The sequence below is a fragment of the Tachyglossus aculeatus genome, chromosome 8 (assembly GCF_015852505.1).
Source record: "Tachyglossus aculeatus isolate mTacAcu1 chromosome 8, mTacAcu1.pri, whole genome shotgun sequence".
In the NCBI taxonomy this organism is placed as follows: Eukaryota; Metazoa; Chordata; class Mammalia; order Monotremata; family Tachyglossidae; genus Tachyglossus; species Tachyglossus aculeatus.
In genome coordinates this window covers 2,397,441-2,412,189 of record NC_052073.1, presented here as the reverse complement: position 1 = coordinate 2,412,189, position 14,749 = coordinate 2,397,441, and the positions used below count along the sequence as shown (strand labels likewise).

The 14,749-nt window shown below is 54.0% G+C and overlaps 2 protein-coding genes across 2 annotated transcripts in view; one reads left to right on the top strand and one right to left on the bottom strand.

Annotated features, from left to right (window-relative positions):
* IQGAP1 (IQ motif containing GTPase activating protein 1) overlaps positions 1-6,336 on the bottom strand; it is a 143,168-nt gene extending 136,832 nt beyond the window's left edge. The window contains exon 1 of the mRNA XM_038749914.1: positions 6,243-6,336. Coding sequence (XP_038605842.1) covers positions 6,243-6,297 — 55 coding nt within the window. The 5' untranslated portion in view covers positions 6,298-6,336. The remainder of the gene's footprint in view (positions 1-6,242) is intronic.
* A 1,537-nt stretch (positions 6,337-7,873) lies between these two features.
* LOC119931787 (vegetative cell wall protein gp1-like) lies at positions 7,874-14,278 on the top strand. Its single transcript, XM_038750687.1, has 5 exons — positions 7,874-7,934; positions 8,041-8,145; positions 12,549-12,723; positions 12,789-12,850; positions 14,208-14,278. Exons 1-5 carry the CDS (start codon positions 7,874-7,876, stop codon positions 14,276-14,278), a joined length of 474 nt encoding a protein of 157 aa, XP_038606615.1.
* Positions 14,279-14,749: the final 471 nt, after the last annotated feature.

Below are 14,749 nucleotides of genomic sequence, written 5' to 3'. Positions count from 1 at the left end.
TGACCGACAACAGGACGCGGCGTGTCTCCGAGATGAGCCGCCCTCGTCCCCGGTCCCGGGCGGCAGGGGAGCCTGGCGATCGGCCAGGGTGACCAATTAGTAGTCTTTATTAAGTGCCGTGTGCAGAGCACTGTACTAAGCGCCTCGCAGACAACAGCAGAACAGAGTTGGTAGCCACAATCCCTGCTCACAACAAGCTGACCGTCTATAGAGGGGACAGACACTACTATAAATTATTCATTCATTCAATTGCATTTATGGAGCGCTTACCATGTGCAGCGCACTGGACTAAGCGCTTCGGAAGCATCGACCCTAGAGCTCAGAACAGTGCTTGGCACATAGTAAGCGCTTAACAAACGCCATAGTTATTATTATTATGTGTCTGTTGTTGCCCTGTAATAATAATAATAATAATAATAATAATGGCACCTGTTAAGCGCTTACTATGTGCCAAGCACTGTTCTAAGCGCTGGGAGGATACAAGGTGATCAGGTTGTCCCACTTGGGGCTCACAATCTTAATCCCCATTTTACAGATGAGGGAACTGAGGCTCAGAGAAGTGACTCGCCCAAGGTCACCCAGCAAACGGGGCAGAGCCGCTCAGTACAGCGCTTGGCACACAGTAGGCGATCAATAAATACGATCGACTGAATAGTGGGAGCAAATCCAAGCACAAGGACCACAGCCAAGGGCGGACTTGGGGCGCTGGAAACGTAAGCCTTTTTCTTTCGGAAATAATAATAATAATAATGACGGCATTTATTAAGCGCTTACTATGTGCAAAGCGCTGTTCTAAGCGCTGGGGAGGTTGCAAGGTGATCAGGTTGTCTCACGTGGGGCTCACAGTCAACCCCACTTTACAGATGAGGTGACTGAGGCACAGAGAAGTTAAGTGACTTGCCCGAAATACCGTAACATAAGGAGGTCTTGACTCCTGCCGCAGAGGAGGGACACATTTAGCCCAAATTCATTCAATCGAGCGTACTTACTGAGCGCTTCCTGTGTGCGAAGCACTGTACTAAGCGCTTGGGGAGTACAAGTTGGCAGCATACAGAGACGGCCCCTACCCAACAACGGGCTCACAGTCTAGAAATTCATTCATTCAAGCGTATTTATTGAGCGCTGCCTGTGTGCACAGCACTGTACTAAGCGCTTGGGAAGTGCAAGTCGGCACCACACAGGGACGGTCCCTGCCCGACAACGGGCTCACGGCCTAGAAATTCATTCATTCAAGCGTATTTATTGAGCGCTGCCTGTGTGCAGAGCACTGTACTAAGCGCTTGGGAAGTGCAAGTCGGCAACGCACAGAGACGGTCCCTGCCTGACAACGGGCTCACAGTCTAGAAATTCATTCATTCAAGCGTATTTATTGAGCACTGCCTGTGTGCAGGGCACTGTACTAAGCGCTTGGGAAGTGCAAGTCGGCACCACACAGGGACGGTCCCTGCCCGACAGCGGGCTCACGGTCTAGAAATTCATTCATTCAAGCGTATTTATTGAGCGCTGCCCGTGTGCAGAGCACTGTACTAAGCGCTTGGGAAGTGCAAGTCGGCACCACACAGAGACGGTCCCTGCCCGACAGCGGGCTCACGGTCTAGAAATTCATTCATTCAAGCGTATTTATTGAGCGCTGCCCGTGTGCAGAGCACTGTACTAAGCGCTTGGGAAGTGCAAGTCGGCACCACACAGGGACGGTCCCTGCCCGACAGCGGGCTCACGGTCTAGAAATTCATTCATTCAAGCGTATTTATTGAACGCTGCCCGTGTGCAGAGCACTGTACTAAGCGCTTGGGAAGTGCAAGTCGGCACCACACAGAGACGGTCCCTGCCCGACAGCGGGCTCACGGTCTAGAAATTCATTCATTCAAGCGTATTTATTGAGCGCTGCCCGTGTGCAGAGCACTGTACTAAGCGCTTGGGAAGTGCAAGTCGGCAACACACAGAGACGGTCCCTGCCTGACAACGGGCTCACGGTCTAGAACTGAGCCAAACATGTGGCTCAGTGGAAAGAGCCCGGGCTTTGGAGTCAGAGGTCATGGGTTCAAATCCCGACTCCGCCAACTGTCAGCTGTGTGACTTTGGGCAAGTCACTTCACTTCTCTGCGCCTCAGTTACCTCATCTGTAAAATGGGAATTAAGACTGTGAGCCCCCCGTTGGACAACCTGATCACCTTGTAACCTCCCCAGCGCTTAGAACAGTGCTTTGCACATAGTAAGCGCTTAACAAATACCATTATTATGATTATCAGAAATGTATCTAGGGTTTGGAAACTGTGTGTCCAGTATAGAAATTGAAAACCACACGCCGCCGTCAGCCTCCACGGGGGAAGTGGGGCACGCCCAAGGGGCAGCCCACCATCTCAACTGCCCGCCCCTGGGCCTCGATCAATCAGTGCTCTGTATTAAGCGCTTCCCGCGGGCAGAGCCGTCCACCCGGCGCGTCGCCTGAGCGCTTACCGTGGGCGCAGCACTGTACTGGGCGCTCAGGAGGCGCGACACGGCGGAGTTGGGGGCTGCGTTCCCATCACCAGTTGACGGCCTAGGGGACTGTAGTAGGCGCCGGGGAGAGAGGACGCTCTCCCGGGGTCGGTGGCCTGATTGGGGCTGGGCCGGGGAAGGGGAATTTGGGGGTCTTTTTCCTAGTGAGGGGGCAGGCCCCCTTCCGCACCTGGTCTAGCGGGCCAGGGGAGGAAACCGGACTGAACGTCAAGGTTCGTCTCCTCGCTAATAATAACTGCGGCATTTCGTAGGCGCTTACTACGTGCCAGGCACCGTACTAAGCGCTGGGGTGGATGCCAGCAAATAAGGTTGGACGCAGTCCCTGCCCGTCCCACTGATAATACCGAGAATAACTGCGGTATTTCTTCAAAGTGCTTACTATGGGGCCAGGCACTGTACTAAGCGCTGGGGTGGATACAAGAAAATGAGGTTGAACGCAGTCCCTGTCACTAATAATAACTGTGGTATTTTGTAAGAGCTTACTACGTGCCAGGCACTGTACTAAGCGCTGGGGTGGATACAAGCAAATGGGGTTGAACGCAGTCCCCGTCACTAATAATAACTGTGGTATTTTGTAAGAGCTTACTACGTGCCAGGCACTGTACTAAGCGCTGGGGTGGATGCCAGCAAATAAGGTTGGACGCAGTCCCTGCCCGTCCCACTAATAATACCGAGAATAACTGCGGTATTTCTTCAAAGTGCTTACTATGTGCTAGGCACTGTACTAAGCGCTTGGGTGGATGCAAGCAAATGGGGTTGAACGCAGTCCCCATCACTAATAGTAACTGTGGTATTTCGTAAGCGCTTACTAGGTGCCAGGCACTGTACTAAGCGCTGGGGTGGATACAAGCAAATGGGGTTGAACGCAGTCCCCATCACTAATAGTAACTGTGGTATTTCGTAAACGCTTATTAGGTGCCAGGCACTGTACTAAGCGCTGGGGTGGATACAAGCAAATGGGGTTGAATGCAGTCCCCGTCACTAATAGTAACTGTGGTATTTCGTAAGCGCTTACTACGTGCCAGGCACTGTACTAAGCGCTGGGGTGGATGCAAGCCAATGGGGTTGAACGCAGTCCCCGTCACTAATAATAACTGTGGTACTTCGTAAGCGCTTACTACATGCCAGGCACTGTACTAAGCGCTGGGGTGGATGCAAGCAAATGAGGTTGGACGCAGTCCCTGCCCGTCCCACTAATAATACCAAGAATAAATGCGGTATTTCTTAAAAGTGTTTACTATGTGCCAGGCACTGTACTAAGCGCTGGGGTGGATGCAAGCAAATAAGGTTGGACGTAGACTCCGTCCCACTAATAATAACAAAAATAATTGCAGTATTTCTTAAGCACTTACTAGGTGCCAGGCACTGTGCTAAGCGCTGGGGTGGATACAAGCAAATGGGATTGAACGCAGTCCCTGTCCCACTAATAATGACATTAACGGCGGTATTTCTTAAGCACTTACTACATGCCAGGCACTGTGCTAAGCGCTGGGGTGGATATAAGCAAATGAGGTTGGACGCAGTCCCCGTCCCACGTGGGGCTCACAGTCCCATCCCCATTTCACGGATGAGGTCACTGAGACATGAAGCGACTTGTCCAAGGTCACACGGCAGACCAGCGGCGTGGCCGGGATTAGACTCCCTCCTCGTCGGTGGTATTTAAGTGTGGCGTTTGTTGAGCGCTTACTAGGTGCCGGGCACTGTCCTGAGCGATGGGGCGGACACAGGGAAACCGGGTCGGACGGGGTTCCTGTCCCGGGGTGGGGCTCACGGGCTTCAACCCCATTTTCCACCCTGAGGCCCGGAGGAGTGACTGGCCCAAGGTCACAAGAAGCGGGCAAGTGGCGGAGCCGGGATAATAGCAGTAATAATAATAATAATAATAATAACGATGGTATTTATTAAGCGCTTACTATGTGCAAAGCACCGTTCTAAGCGCTGGGGAAGTTAACAAGGTGATCAGGCTGTCCCACGATTGGCTCACAGTATTAATCCCCATTTTACAGATAAGGCAACTGAGGCCCAGAGAAGTTAAGTGGCTTGCCCAAGGCCACCCAGCTGACAATTGGAGGAGCAGGGATTTGAACCAATGACTTCTGACTCCCAAGCCTGGGCTTATTAATAATAATAATAATAATAATAATGGCATTTGTTAAGCACTTACTAGGTGCCAAGCACTGTTCTAAGAAGTAGGGGGATGCAAGGTAATGAGGTTGTCCCACGTGGGGCTCCCAGTCTTCATCCCCATTTTACAGATGAGGAAACCGAGGCACAGAGAAGAATAATAATGGTCTCCGTTAAGCGCTTACTACGTGCGAAGCACTGTTCTAAGCACTGGGGGGGGATACAAGGTAGTCAGGTTGTCCCACGTGGGGCTCATAGTCTTTATCCCCATTTTACAGATGAGGAAGCCGAGGCACAGAGAATAATAATAATGGTATCCGTTAAGCGCTTACTACGTGCAAAGCACTGTTCTCAGTGCTGGGGGGGGTACAAAGTAATGAGGTTGTCCCACGTGGGGCTTGCAGTCTTCATCCCCATTTTACAAGTGAGGTAACTGAGGCACAGAGAATAACAATAATAAGGATGGTATCGGTTAAGCGCTTACTTCTAGATTGTAAGCCCACTGTTGGGTAGGGACCGTCTCCACATGTTGCCAACTTGTACTTCCCAAGCGCTTAGTACAGTGCTCTGCACACAGTAAGCGCTCGATAAATACGATTGATTGATTGATTGATGAGAAGAAGCAGCAGCAGCAGCAGCAACGGGGAAACTTCCCGGCCTGGGGAGTCGGAGGTCCTGGGTTCGAATCCCGCCTCTGCCACTTGTCAGCTGTGTGACTCTGGGCAAGTGGCCCCACTTCTCCGGGCCCCGGTGACCTCCCCCTTGGAGCCCGGGAGCCCGTCGTCGGCTCGGGGCTTGTCCTGCCCGGGCAAGGGAACCGCTCGGGAAAGACCACTGAGTGAATGGATGAATGAATGGATGGATGGATGGATGAATGAATGGATGAATGAATGAATGGATGGATGGATGGATGGATGAATGGATGAATGGATGAATAGCAGGCGCTCAGGATGGGGAGACTGGGGCGGCTCACGGGGGCGGGGAGGGGAGGACGGGGGATACACAGACACACACACACACACACAAGCCACACACTCACGCAGTTACACAGACACACACGCAGTTACACAGTCACACACACACACACACAGTCACACACACACACACAGTGTGACACACAATCACACGCCGACGCACAGTCACACACACAGAAGCACAGCCACACACAGCCTCACAGCCACACCCACAAAGCCGCACAGTCACACACGCACACAGCCTCACACACACAGTCACACACACGCACGGCCTCACAGACGCACAGCCACACACACACAGTCACACACAGTCACGCACACACAGAGTCACACACAGACGCGTCACACACAGACGCGCACACACACAGCCTCACACAGGCACACACAGTCTCAGACCCACAGGCACACGGTCACACACACACACAGACACACAGTCACGCACACAGTCTCACACAAACACACACAGTCACACACACACACACACACGCACGCAGTTACACAGACGAACACAGTCACACACACCCACACACCCACACACACACACACACACAGACACCCGCGCGCCCCGAGGGCTTTCAGGGGAGACGACCCCCTCCCCCCCCGGTCCCCCTGCCCCTCCCCTCCCTCCCGCCCTCCCGGACTCACAGCCGTAGTGGGGCCGGACCACGCCCGGGCCGTCGCTTTCTTCCAGCGCGGACATGGCGGCGGCCGAAGAGGAGGAGGAGGGGGAGGAGGAGGAGGAGGAAGAGGCGAAGAAGACCGTGTGAGCGGGCGCGCCGAGGGCGAGGGCGGTGGCGGCGGCGGCGGCGGCGGCGGCGCGGACTGCTCGGGGCGGGGCCGGGCGGGGCGGGGCGGGGATCCCCGCCCAATGAGAACACGCCCCCGCGCCCCGCCTCGGCCACGCCCCCGAAGCCCCGCCCAATCGCGACACGCCCCCTCCTCGGCCACGCCCCCGCGTGCCGCCTCGCGCCCCGCCTCGGCCCCGCCCCCTACAGCCCCTCCCACTGACCCGCCCGACGAGGACACGCCCCCCCTCGGCCCCGCCCCCTTCAGTCCCTCCCACGGGCCCGCCCCATGAGGACAAGCCCCTCCGCGGCCACGCCCCTCGGAGCCCCGCCCATCATCATCACCGTCAATCGCATTTATTGAGCGCTTACTGTGTGCAGAGCACTGGACTAAGCGCTTGGGAAGTACAAATTGGCAACATAGAGAGACGGTCCCTACCCGACAGTGGGCTCACAGTCCAATGGGGACACAGCCCTCGGGCCACGCCCCCCAAAGCCCCGCCCCGGACCCGCCCAATGAGGGCCCGCCCCCGCGCAACGCCTCGCGCCCCTCCTCGGCCCCGCCCCCTGAAGCCCCGCCCCGCCCAAGGAGGGTGCGTCGCTCGGGCCACGTCCACTAAAGGCCCGCCCAATGAGGACACGCCCCTCGGGCCCGCCCCCAAGTATCGCCTCGCGCCCCTCTTCGGCCCCGCCCCTAAAGCCCCGCCCACAAACCCGCCCAAAGAGGACACGCCCCCGCGCGCGTCCCCTCTCGCCCCATCACGGTCACGCCCCCGAAAGCCACGCCCTCGGACTCGCTCAATGAGGGCACGCCCCTCGGGTGACGCCCCCTAAAGCCCCGCCCACTGGCCCGCGCGATGAGGTCACGCCCCCGCACGCCGCCCCGCCCATTGAGGACACGCCCTCTTGCCCCTCCTCGGCCACACCGCCTTGAAGCCCCGCACACGGTCCCGCCCAGTGAGTGCACGCCCCCTCGGGCCACGCCCCCTGAAGTCCCGCCCACTGGCCCGCCCGATGGGGTCTCGCCCCTGAGTATCGCCTCGCGCCCCTCCTCGGCCACGCCCCGTGAAGCCCCTCCCACGGACCCGCCCAACGAGGACACGCCCCTCCTCGGCCACGCCCCTCGGCGCCCCGCCCAATGAGGGCGTCGTTCCCGGGCCACGCCCCCTGAAGCTCCGCCCTGGACCCACCCAATGAGGGCACGCCCCCTCGGACCACGGCCCCGCCCAATGAGGGCACACCCCTCGGGCCACTTCCCCGCCTATTGCTTCGCGCCGCTCCTCGGCCCCGCCCCCCTACGCCCCGCCCACGGACTCGCCCGATGAGGGCACGCCCCCGCACACCGCCTCTAGCCCCGCCCGATGAGGACACGCCCCTCGGACCACGCCCCCTGAGGCCCTGCCCTGGACCCGCCCACTGAGGGCACGGCCCCTCCCAATAAGGACACTCCCCTCGGTCACGCCCCCTGAAGCCCCGCCCACTGCCCGCCCAATGGGGACGTGTCGCTCGGGCCACGCCCCTGAAGCCCCGCCCACGGCCCCGCCCAAAGAGGGCACGCCCCACGCGTCGCCTCTCGCCCCTCCTTGGCCACGCCACCCAAAGCCACGCCCTCGGACTCGCCCAATGAGGATGCGCCCCCCGGGCCACGCCCCCAAAAGCCCCGCCCACGGGCCCGCCAAATGAGTCCAGGCCCCCGCGCGCCGCCTGGCGGCCCTCCTCGGCCACGCTCCCCGAAGCCCCGCCCACTGTCCCGCCCAATCAGGGTACGCCCCCTTCGGCGACGCCCCCTGAAGCCCCGCCCACTGACGACACGCACCCGGACACGCCCCATTCTTTCATTTAATCGTATTTATTGAGCGCCTACTGTGTGCAGAGCACTGTACTAAGCGCTTGGGAAGTCCAAGTTGGCAACATAGAGAGACGGTCCCTACCCAACAGCGGGCTCACAGTCTAGAAGGGGGAGGCAGACAACAAAACCAAACATGCGGACTGGTGTCAAGTCGTCAGAATAAATAGAAATAAAGCTAGATGCACAGCAAGCTAGATGCCCCCCCGGGCGCCGGGTCACACCCCTCCTGGACACGCCCATGCGCGTCGAATCTTCTAGCCTGTGAGCCCGCTGTTGGGGAGGGACCGTCTCTATATGTTGCCAACTTGGACTTCCCAAGCGCTTAGTCCAGTGCTCTGCACACAGTAAGCGCTCAATAAATACGATTGAATGAATGAATGAATATGTTGCCGCCTTGTACTTCCCAAGCGTTTAGTCCAGTGCTCTGCACACAGTAAGCGCTCAATAAAGACGATTGAACGAATGAATGAATGAATCGTGCCCTTGGCCACGCCCCCAAGACCATCGGCCCCCCGCCTTACCTCATTCATTCAATCGCACTTATTGAGCGCTTACTATGTGCAGAACACTCTACTAAGCGCTTGGGAAGTACAAGTTGGCAACATATAGAGACGGTCCCTACCCAATCAATCAATCAATCGTATTTATTGAGCGCTTACTGTGTGCAGAGCACTGTACTGGTGGTTGTTTTTTTAATGGTGTTAGTAGAGTGCCTGGCATAGAGAAGCAGCGTGGCTCAGTGGAAAGAGCCCGGGCTTTGAAGTCGGAGGTCATGGGTTCAAATACCCGCTCTGCCAATTGTCAGCTGTGTAATTTTGGGCAAGTCACTTCACTTCTCTGGGCCTCAGTTCCCTCATCTGTAAAATGGGGATTAAGACTGTGAGCCCCAAGTGGAACAACCTGATCACCTTGTATCCCCCCAGCGCTTAGAACAGTGCTTGGCACATAGTAAGCGCTTAACAAATACTATTATTATTATTATTACTAAGCGCTTGGGAAGTATCAAGCTGGCAACATATAGAGACAGTCCCACCTCATTCATTCATTCATTCAATCGTTCTTATTGAGAGCTTACTATGTGCAGAGCACTGGACTAAGCGCTTGGGAAGTCCAAGTTGGCAACATATAGAGACGGTCCCCACCCAGCAGCGGGCTCACAATCTAGAAGGGGGAGACAGAGAACAAAACAAGACACATTAACAAAATACAATAAATAGAGTAACCGCACCTGTATATATGTATAGATGTTTGTATTTCTTACTCTATTTATTTATTTATTTTACTTGTACATATCTATTCTATTTATTGTATTTTGTTAATCTGTTTGGTGGTGTTCTCTGTCTCCCCCTTCTAGACGGTGAGCCAGAGAACAAAACAATACACATTAACAAAATAAAATAATTAGAGTAACAGCACCTGTATATATGTATATATGTTTGTAAGTATTTATTACTCTATTTATTTTACCTGTACATATTTATTCCATCTATTTTATTTGGTTTCTCTGTTTTGTTTTGTTGTCTGTCTCCCCCCTTCTAGACTGGGAGCCCGCTGTTGGGTAGTGGCTGTCTCTAGATGTTGCCAACTTGGACTTCCCAAGCACTTAGTCCAGTGCTCTGCACACAGTAAGTGCTCAATAAATACGATTGAACGAATGGATGAATGAATGAATGGTGTCTGTGGCCACGCCCCCAAGACCATCGGCCCCCGGCCTTACCTCCTTCCCCTCCCCACAGCACCTGTGTATATGTCTGTACGTATTGATTATTCTATTTCACTTGTACCTATTTAGTCTATTTATTTTATTTTGTTACTATGTTTTGTTTTGTTGTCTGTCTCCCCCCTTCTAGATTGGGAGCCCGCTGTTGGGTAGGGGCCGTCTCTAGATGTTGCCAATTTGGACTTCCCAAGCGCTTAGTACAGTGCTCTGCACACAGTAAGCGCTCAATAAATATGAATGAATGAATGAATGAAGACACACCCCCGGGCTCCAGGCCACGTCCCGTCTGTGGCCCCGCCCCCAAGACCATCGGCCAGGAGAAGCAGCGTGGCTCAGTGGAAAGAGCCCGGGCTTTGGAGTCAGAGGTCCTGGGTTCGAATCCCGCCTCCGCCAGTTGTCAGCTGTGTGACTTTGGGCCAGCCACTTCACTTCTCTGGGCCTCAGTTCCCTCACCTGTAAAATGGGGATTAAGATTGCGAGCCCCTCCCTCCCCCCGTGGGACAACCTGATCATCTTGTAACCTCCCCAGCGCTTAGAACAGTGCTTGGCACATAGTAAGCAATTAATAAATGCCATCATCCTTATTATTATTGTTCTCTGGGCCTCAGTTCCCTCATCTGTAAAATGGGGATTAAGACTGCGAGCGCCCCCCCCCCCCCCACCGTGGGACAACCTGATCATCTTGTAACCTCCCCAGCGCGTAGAACAGTGCTTTGCACATAGTAAGTGCTTAATAAATGCCATCATCATCATTATTATTATTATTATTCTCTGAGCCTCAGTTCCCTCATCTGTAAAATGGGGATCAAGACTGCGAGCCCCCCCGTGGGACAACCTGATCACCTTGTAACCTCCCCAGCACTTAGGACAGTGCTTGACACATAGTAAGCACTTAATAAATGCCATCATCATTATTATTATTATTATTATTCTCTGGGCCTTTTAGACTGTGAGCCCACTGTTGGGTAGGGACTGTCTCTATGTGATGCCAATTTGTACTTCCCAAGCGCTTAGTACAGTGCTCTGCACATAGTAAGCGCTCAATAAATACGATTGATTGATTGATTGATTGGGCCTCAGTTCCCTCACCTGTAAAATGGGGATTAAGACTGCGAGCCCCCCGTGGGACAACCTGATCACCTTGTAACCTCCCCAGCGCTTAGAACAGTGCTTGACACAGTGTAAGTGCTTAATAAATTCCATTATTATTATTATTATTATTCTCTGGGCCTCAGTTCCCTCATCTGTAAAATGGGGATTAAGACTGCGAGCCCCGCCGTGGGACAACCTGATCACCTTGTAACCTCCCCAACGCTTAGAACAGTGCTTGACACATTGTAAGCGCTTAATAAATGCCACCATCATTATTATTATTCCCTGGGCCTCAGTTCCTTCATCTGTAAAATGGGGATTAAGACTGTGAGCCCCCCGTGGGACCACCTGATCACCTTGTAACCTCCCCAGTGTTTAGAACAGTGCTTGACACATAGTAAGCGCTTAATAAATGCCATCATTATTATAAACTCGAAGGGTGCCTTACTTAAGAATTGGGCAACAGTGAGCAGTCTTTAACTGTGGACAAGGGACATTGCTCATTGATAGATGTGATAGCATCCATCCCCCTTCTAGACTGTGAGCCCACTGTTGGGTAGGGCCCGTCTCTATACGTTGCCAACTTGGACTTCCCAAACGCTTAGTACAGTGCTCTGCAAACAGTAAGCGCTCAATAAATAGGATTGATTGAATGAATGAATATTACTATTATTATTCTCTGGGCCTCAGTTCCCTCATCTGTAAAATGGGGATGAAGACTGTGAGCCCCCCTGTGGGACCACCTGATCACCTTGTAACCTCCACAGTGCTTATAGAACAGTGCTTCATCATCATCAATCGTATTTATTGAGCGCTTACTATGTGCAGAGCACTGTACTAAGCGCTTGGGAAGTACAAATTGGCAACATCTAGAGTCAGTCCCTACCCAACAGTGGGCTCACAGTCTAAAAGGGGGAGACAGAACAAAACCAAACGTACTAACAAAATAAAATAAATAGAATAGATATGTACAAGATAAATAGAGTAATAAATATGTACAAACATATACACTGGTGCTGTGGGGAAGGGAAGGAGGTAAGACGGGGGGGATGGAGAGGGGGACGAGGGGGAGAGGAAGGAAGGGGCTCAGTCTGGGAAGGCCTCCAATGTGCTTGGCACATAGTAAGTGCTTAATAAATGCCATCATCATCATCATCATCATTATTATTATTCTCTGGGCCTCAGTTCCCTCATCTGTAGCTTGGCACATAGTAAACGCTTTTGTCAGCTGTGTGACTTTGGGCAAGTCACTTCACTTCTCTGGGCCTCAGTTCCCTCATCTGCAAAATGGGGATTGAGACTGTGAGCCCCCCAGTGGGACAACCTGATCACCTTGTAACCTCCCCAGCGCTTAGAACAGTGCTTTGCACATAGCAAGCGCTTACTACATGCCATCATTCGGATTATTGTCCGCGCGCCGGATCCCCTAAGATGGCGCCTCATCCGGTGGCGCCCCGCGCGCCGGATCCCGCCCTTTGGCCACGCCCCCGGACGTGCCTTATAAGGCCACGCCCCTAAAATCAAGCTCCCTGAGGGCGCCCCCCCCCCCCGCGTGGGGCCACGCGTGTCGTGCAGCGCCCCTGACCCCGCCCCCTTAAGCCCCGCCCACGGGCTCCCGGCCCCGCCCAATGAGGACACGCCCTGGCTGGGGCCACGCCCCCATGAGTCTGGGCCCGCCCCGTAAGGACCCGCCCCTCCTGGACACGCCCATCCGCATCGGATCGCGCCTGTGGCCACGCCCCCAGGATCATCGGTCCCGCCCCTAACCCCATCTTAGCCACGCCCACTCTGGTCACTCCCCCTGCACGTGCCCCTTCTAGCCACGCCCACTCCGGTCACCCCCTGCCTGTGCCCCTCCTAGCCACGCCCACCAGTCCTGGCCACGCCCCCTAGCCACGCCCACTCTTGCCTCTCCCCTTCTGCGCCCCTCCTAACCACGCCCACTCTGGTCCCTCCCCTGCCCGTGCCCCTCCTAGCCACGCCCACCAGCCCCTGACCACGCCCCCTAGCCACGCCCTCTCAGTTCTCTCCCCCTTCTGCGCCCCTCCTAGCCACGCCCACTCTGGTCACTCCCCTGCCCCTGCCCCTCCTAGCCACGCCTAGCACTCGATAAATACGATTGATTGAAATAGAATGGTAAATATGTACAAATAAAATCAATCAATCATATTTATTGAGCACTTACTATGTGCAGAGCACTGTACTAAGCGCTTGGGAAGTCCAAGTGGGCAACACATAGAGACAGTCCCTACCCAACAGCGGGCTCACAGTCTAGAAGGGGGAGAAAGTCTTCATCCCCATTTTACAGATGAGGCAACTGAGGCCCAGAGAAGTGAAGTGACTTGCCCAAAGTCCCACAGCTGACAATCGGTGGAGCCGGGATTTGAACCCATGACCTCTCACTCCAAAGCTCATGCTCTTTTCCACTGAGCCACGCTGGATAAATAATAATAATAATAATAATGTTGGTATTTATTAAGCGCTTACTATGTGCAAAGCACCGTTCTAAGCGCTGGGGTAGAAACAAGGTAATCAGGTTGTCCCATGTGGGGCTCACAGTCTTCATCCCCATTTTACAGATGAGGCAACTGAGGCCCAGAGAAGTGAAGTGACTTGCCCAAAGTCCCACAGCTGACAATCGGTGGAGCCGGGATTTGAACCCATGACCTCTGACTCCAAAGCTCATGCTCTTTTCCACTGAGCCACGCTGGATAAATAATAATAATAATAATAATGTTGGTATTTATTAAGCGCTTACTATGTGCAAAGCACCGTTCTAAGCGCTGGGGTAGAAACAAGGTAATCAGGTTGTCCCACGTGGGGCTCACAGTCTTCATCCCCATTTTACAGATGAGGGAACTGAGGCCCAGAGAAGTTAAGGGAGTTGCCCAAAGTCACACAGCTGACAATCGGTGGAGCCGGGATTTGAACCCATGACTCCAAAGCTCATGCTCTTTTCCACTGAGCCACGCTGGATAAATGAATAATAGAATAATAATAAAAATGAATAGAGTAATAAGTACGTACAAACATATATACAGGTGCTGTGGGGAGGGGAAGGAGGTAGGGCGGGGGGGATTCATTCATTCATTCATTCGTATTTATTGAGCGCTTACTGTGTGCAGATCTGATCCGGAACAGAGACTGGCCCTTCCGGATCCCAGTCACGCTGGAAAGGACCCCCGGGAGCAGCGACGTCTACGACGTCTCCGTCTGCCATTTGGAAGACGTGTGAGCTTGCAGGGCCCGGTGTCTTTTAGACTGTGAGCCCACTGTTGGGTAGGGACTGTCTCTATATGTTGCCAATTTGTACTTCCCAAGCGCTTAGTCCAGTGCTCTGCACATAGTAAGCGCTCAATAAATACGATTGATGATGATGATGACCGGGGCCCATGGCCCAGGCCTGAACCCCACATGACCCCGGACCAGGCATCAGTTTATTACTCTATTTATTACTCTATTCATTTTACTATTACTCTATTTATTTTACTTGTACCTATTTATTCTATTTATTTTATCTTGTTAATATGCTTTGTTTCGTTGTCCCCCTTTTCGACTGTGAGCCCCCTGTTGGGTAGGGACCGTCTCTATACGTTGCCAACTTGGACTTCCCAAGCGCTTAGTCCAGTGCTCTGCACACAGTAAGCGCTCAATAAATACGATTGAATGAATGAATGAATGAATCAGTCTCCCTTGGGAGCTCTGA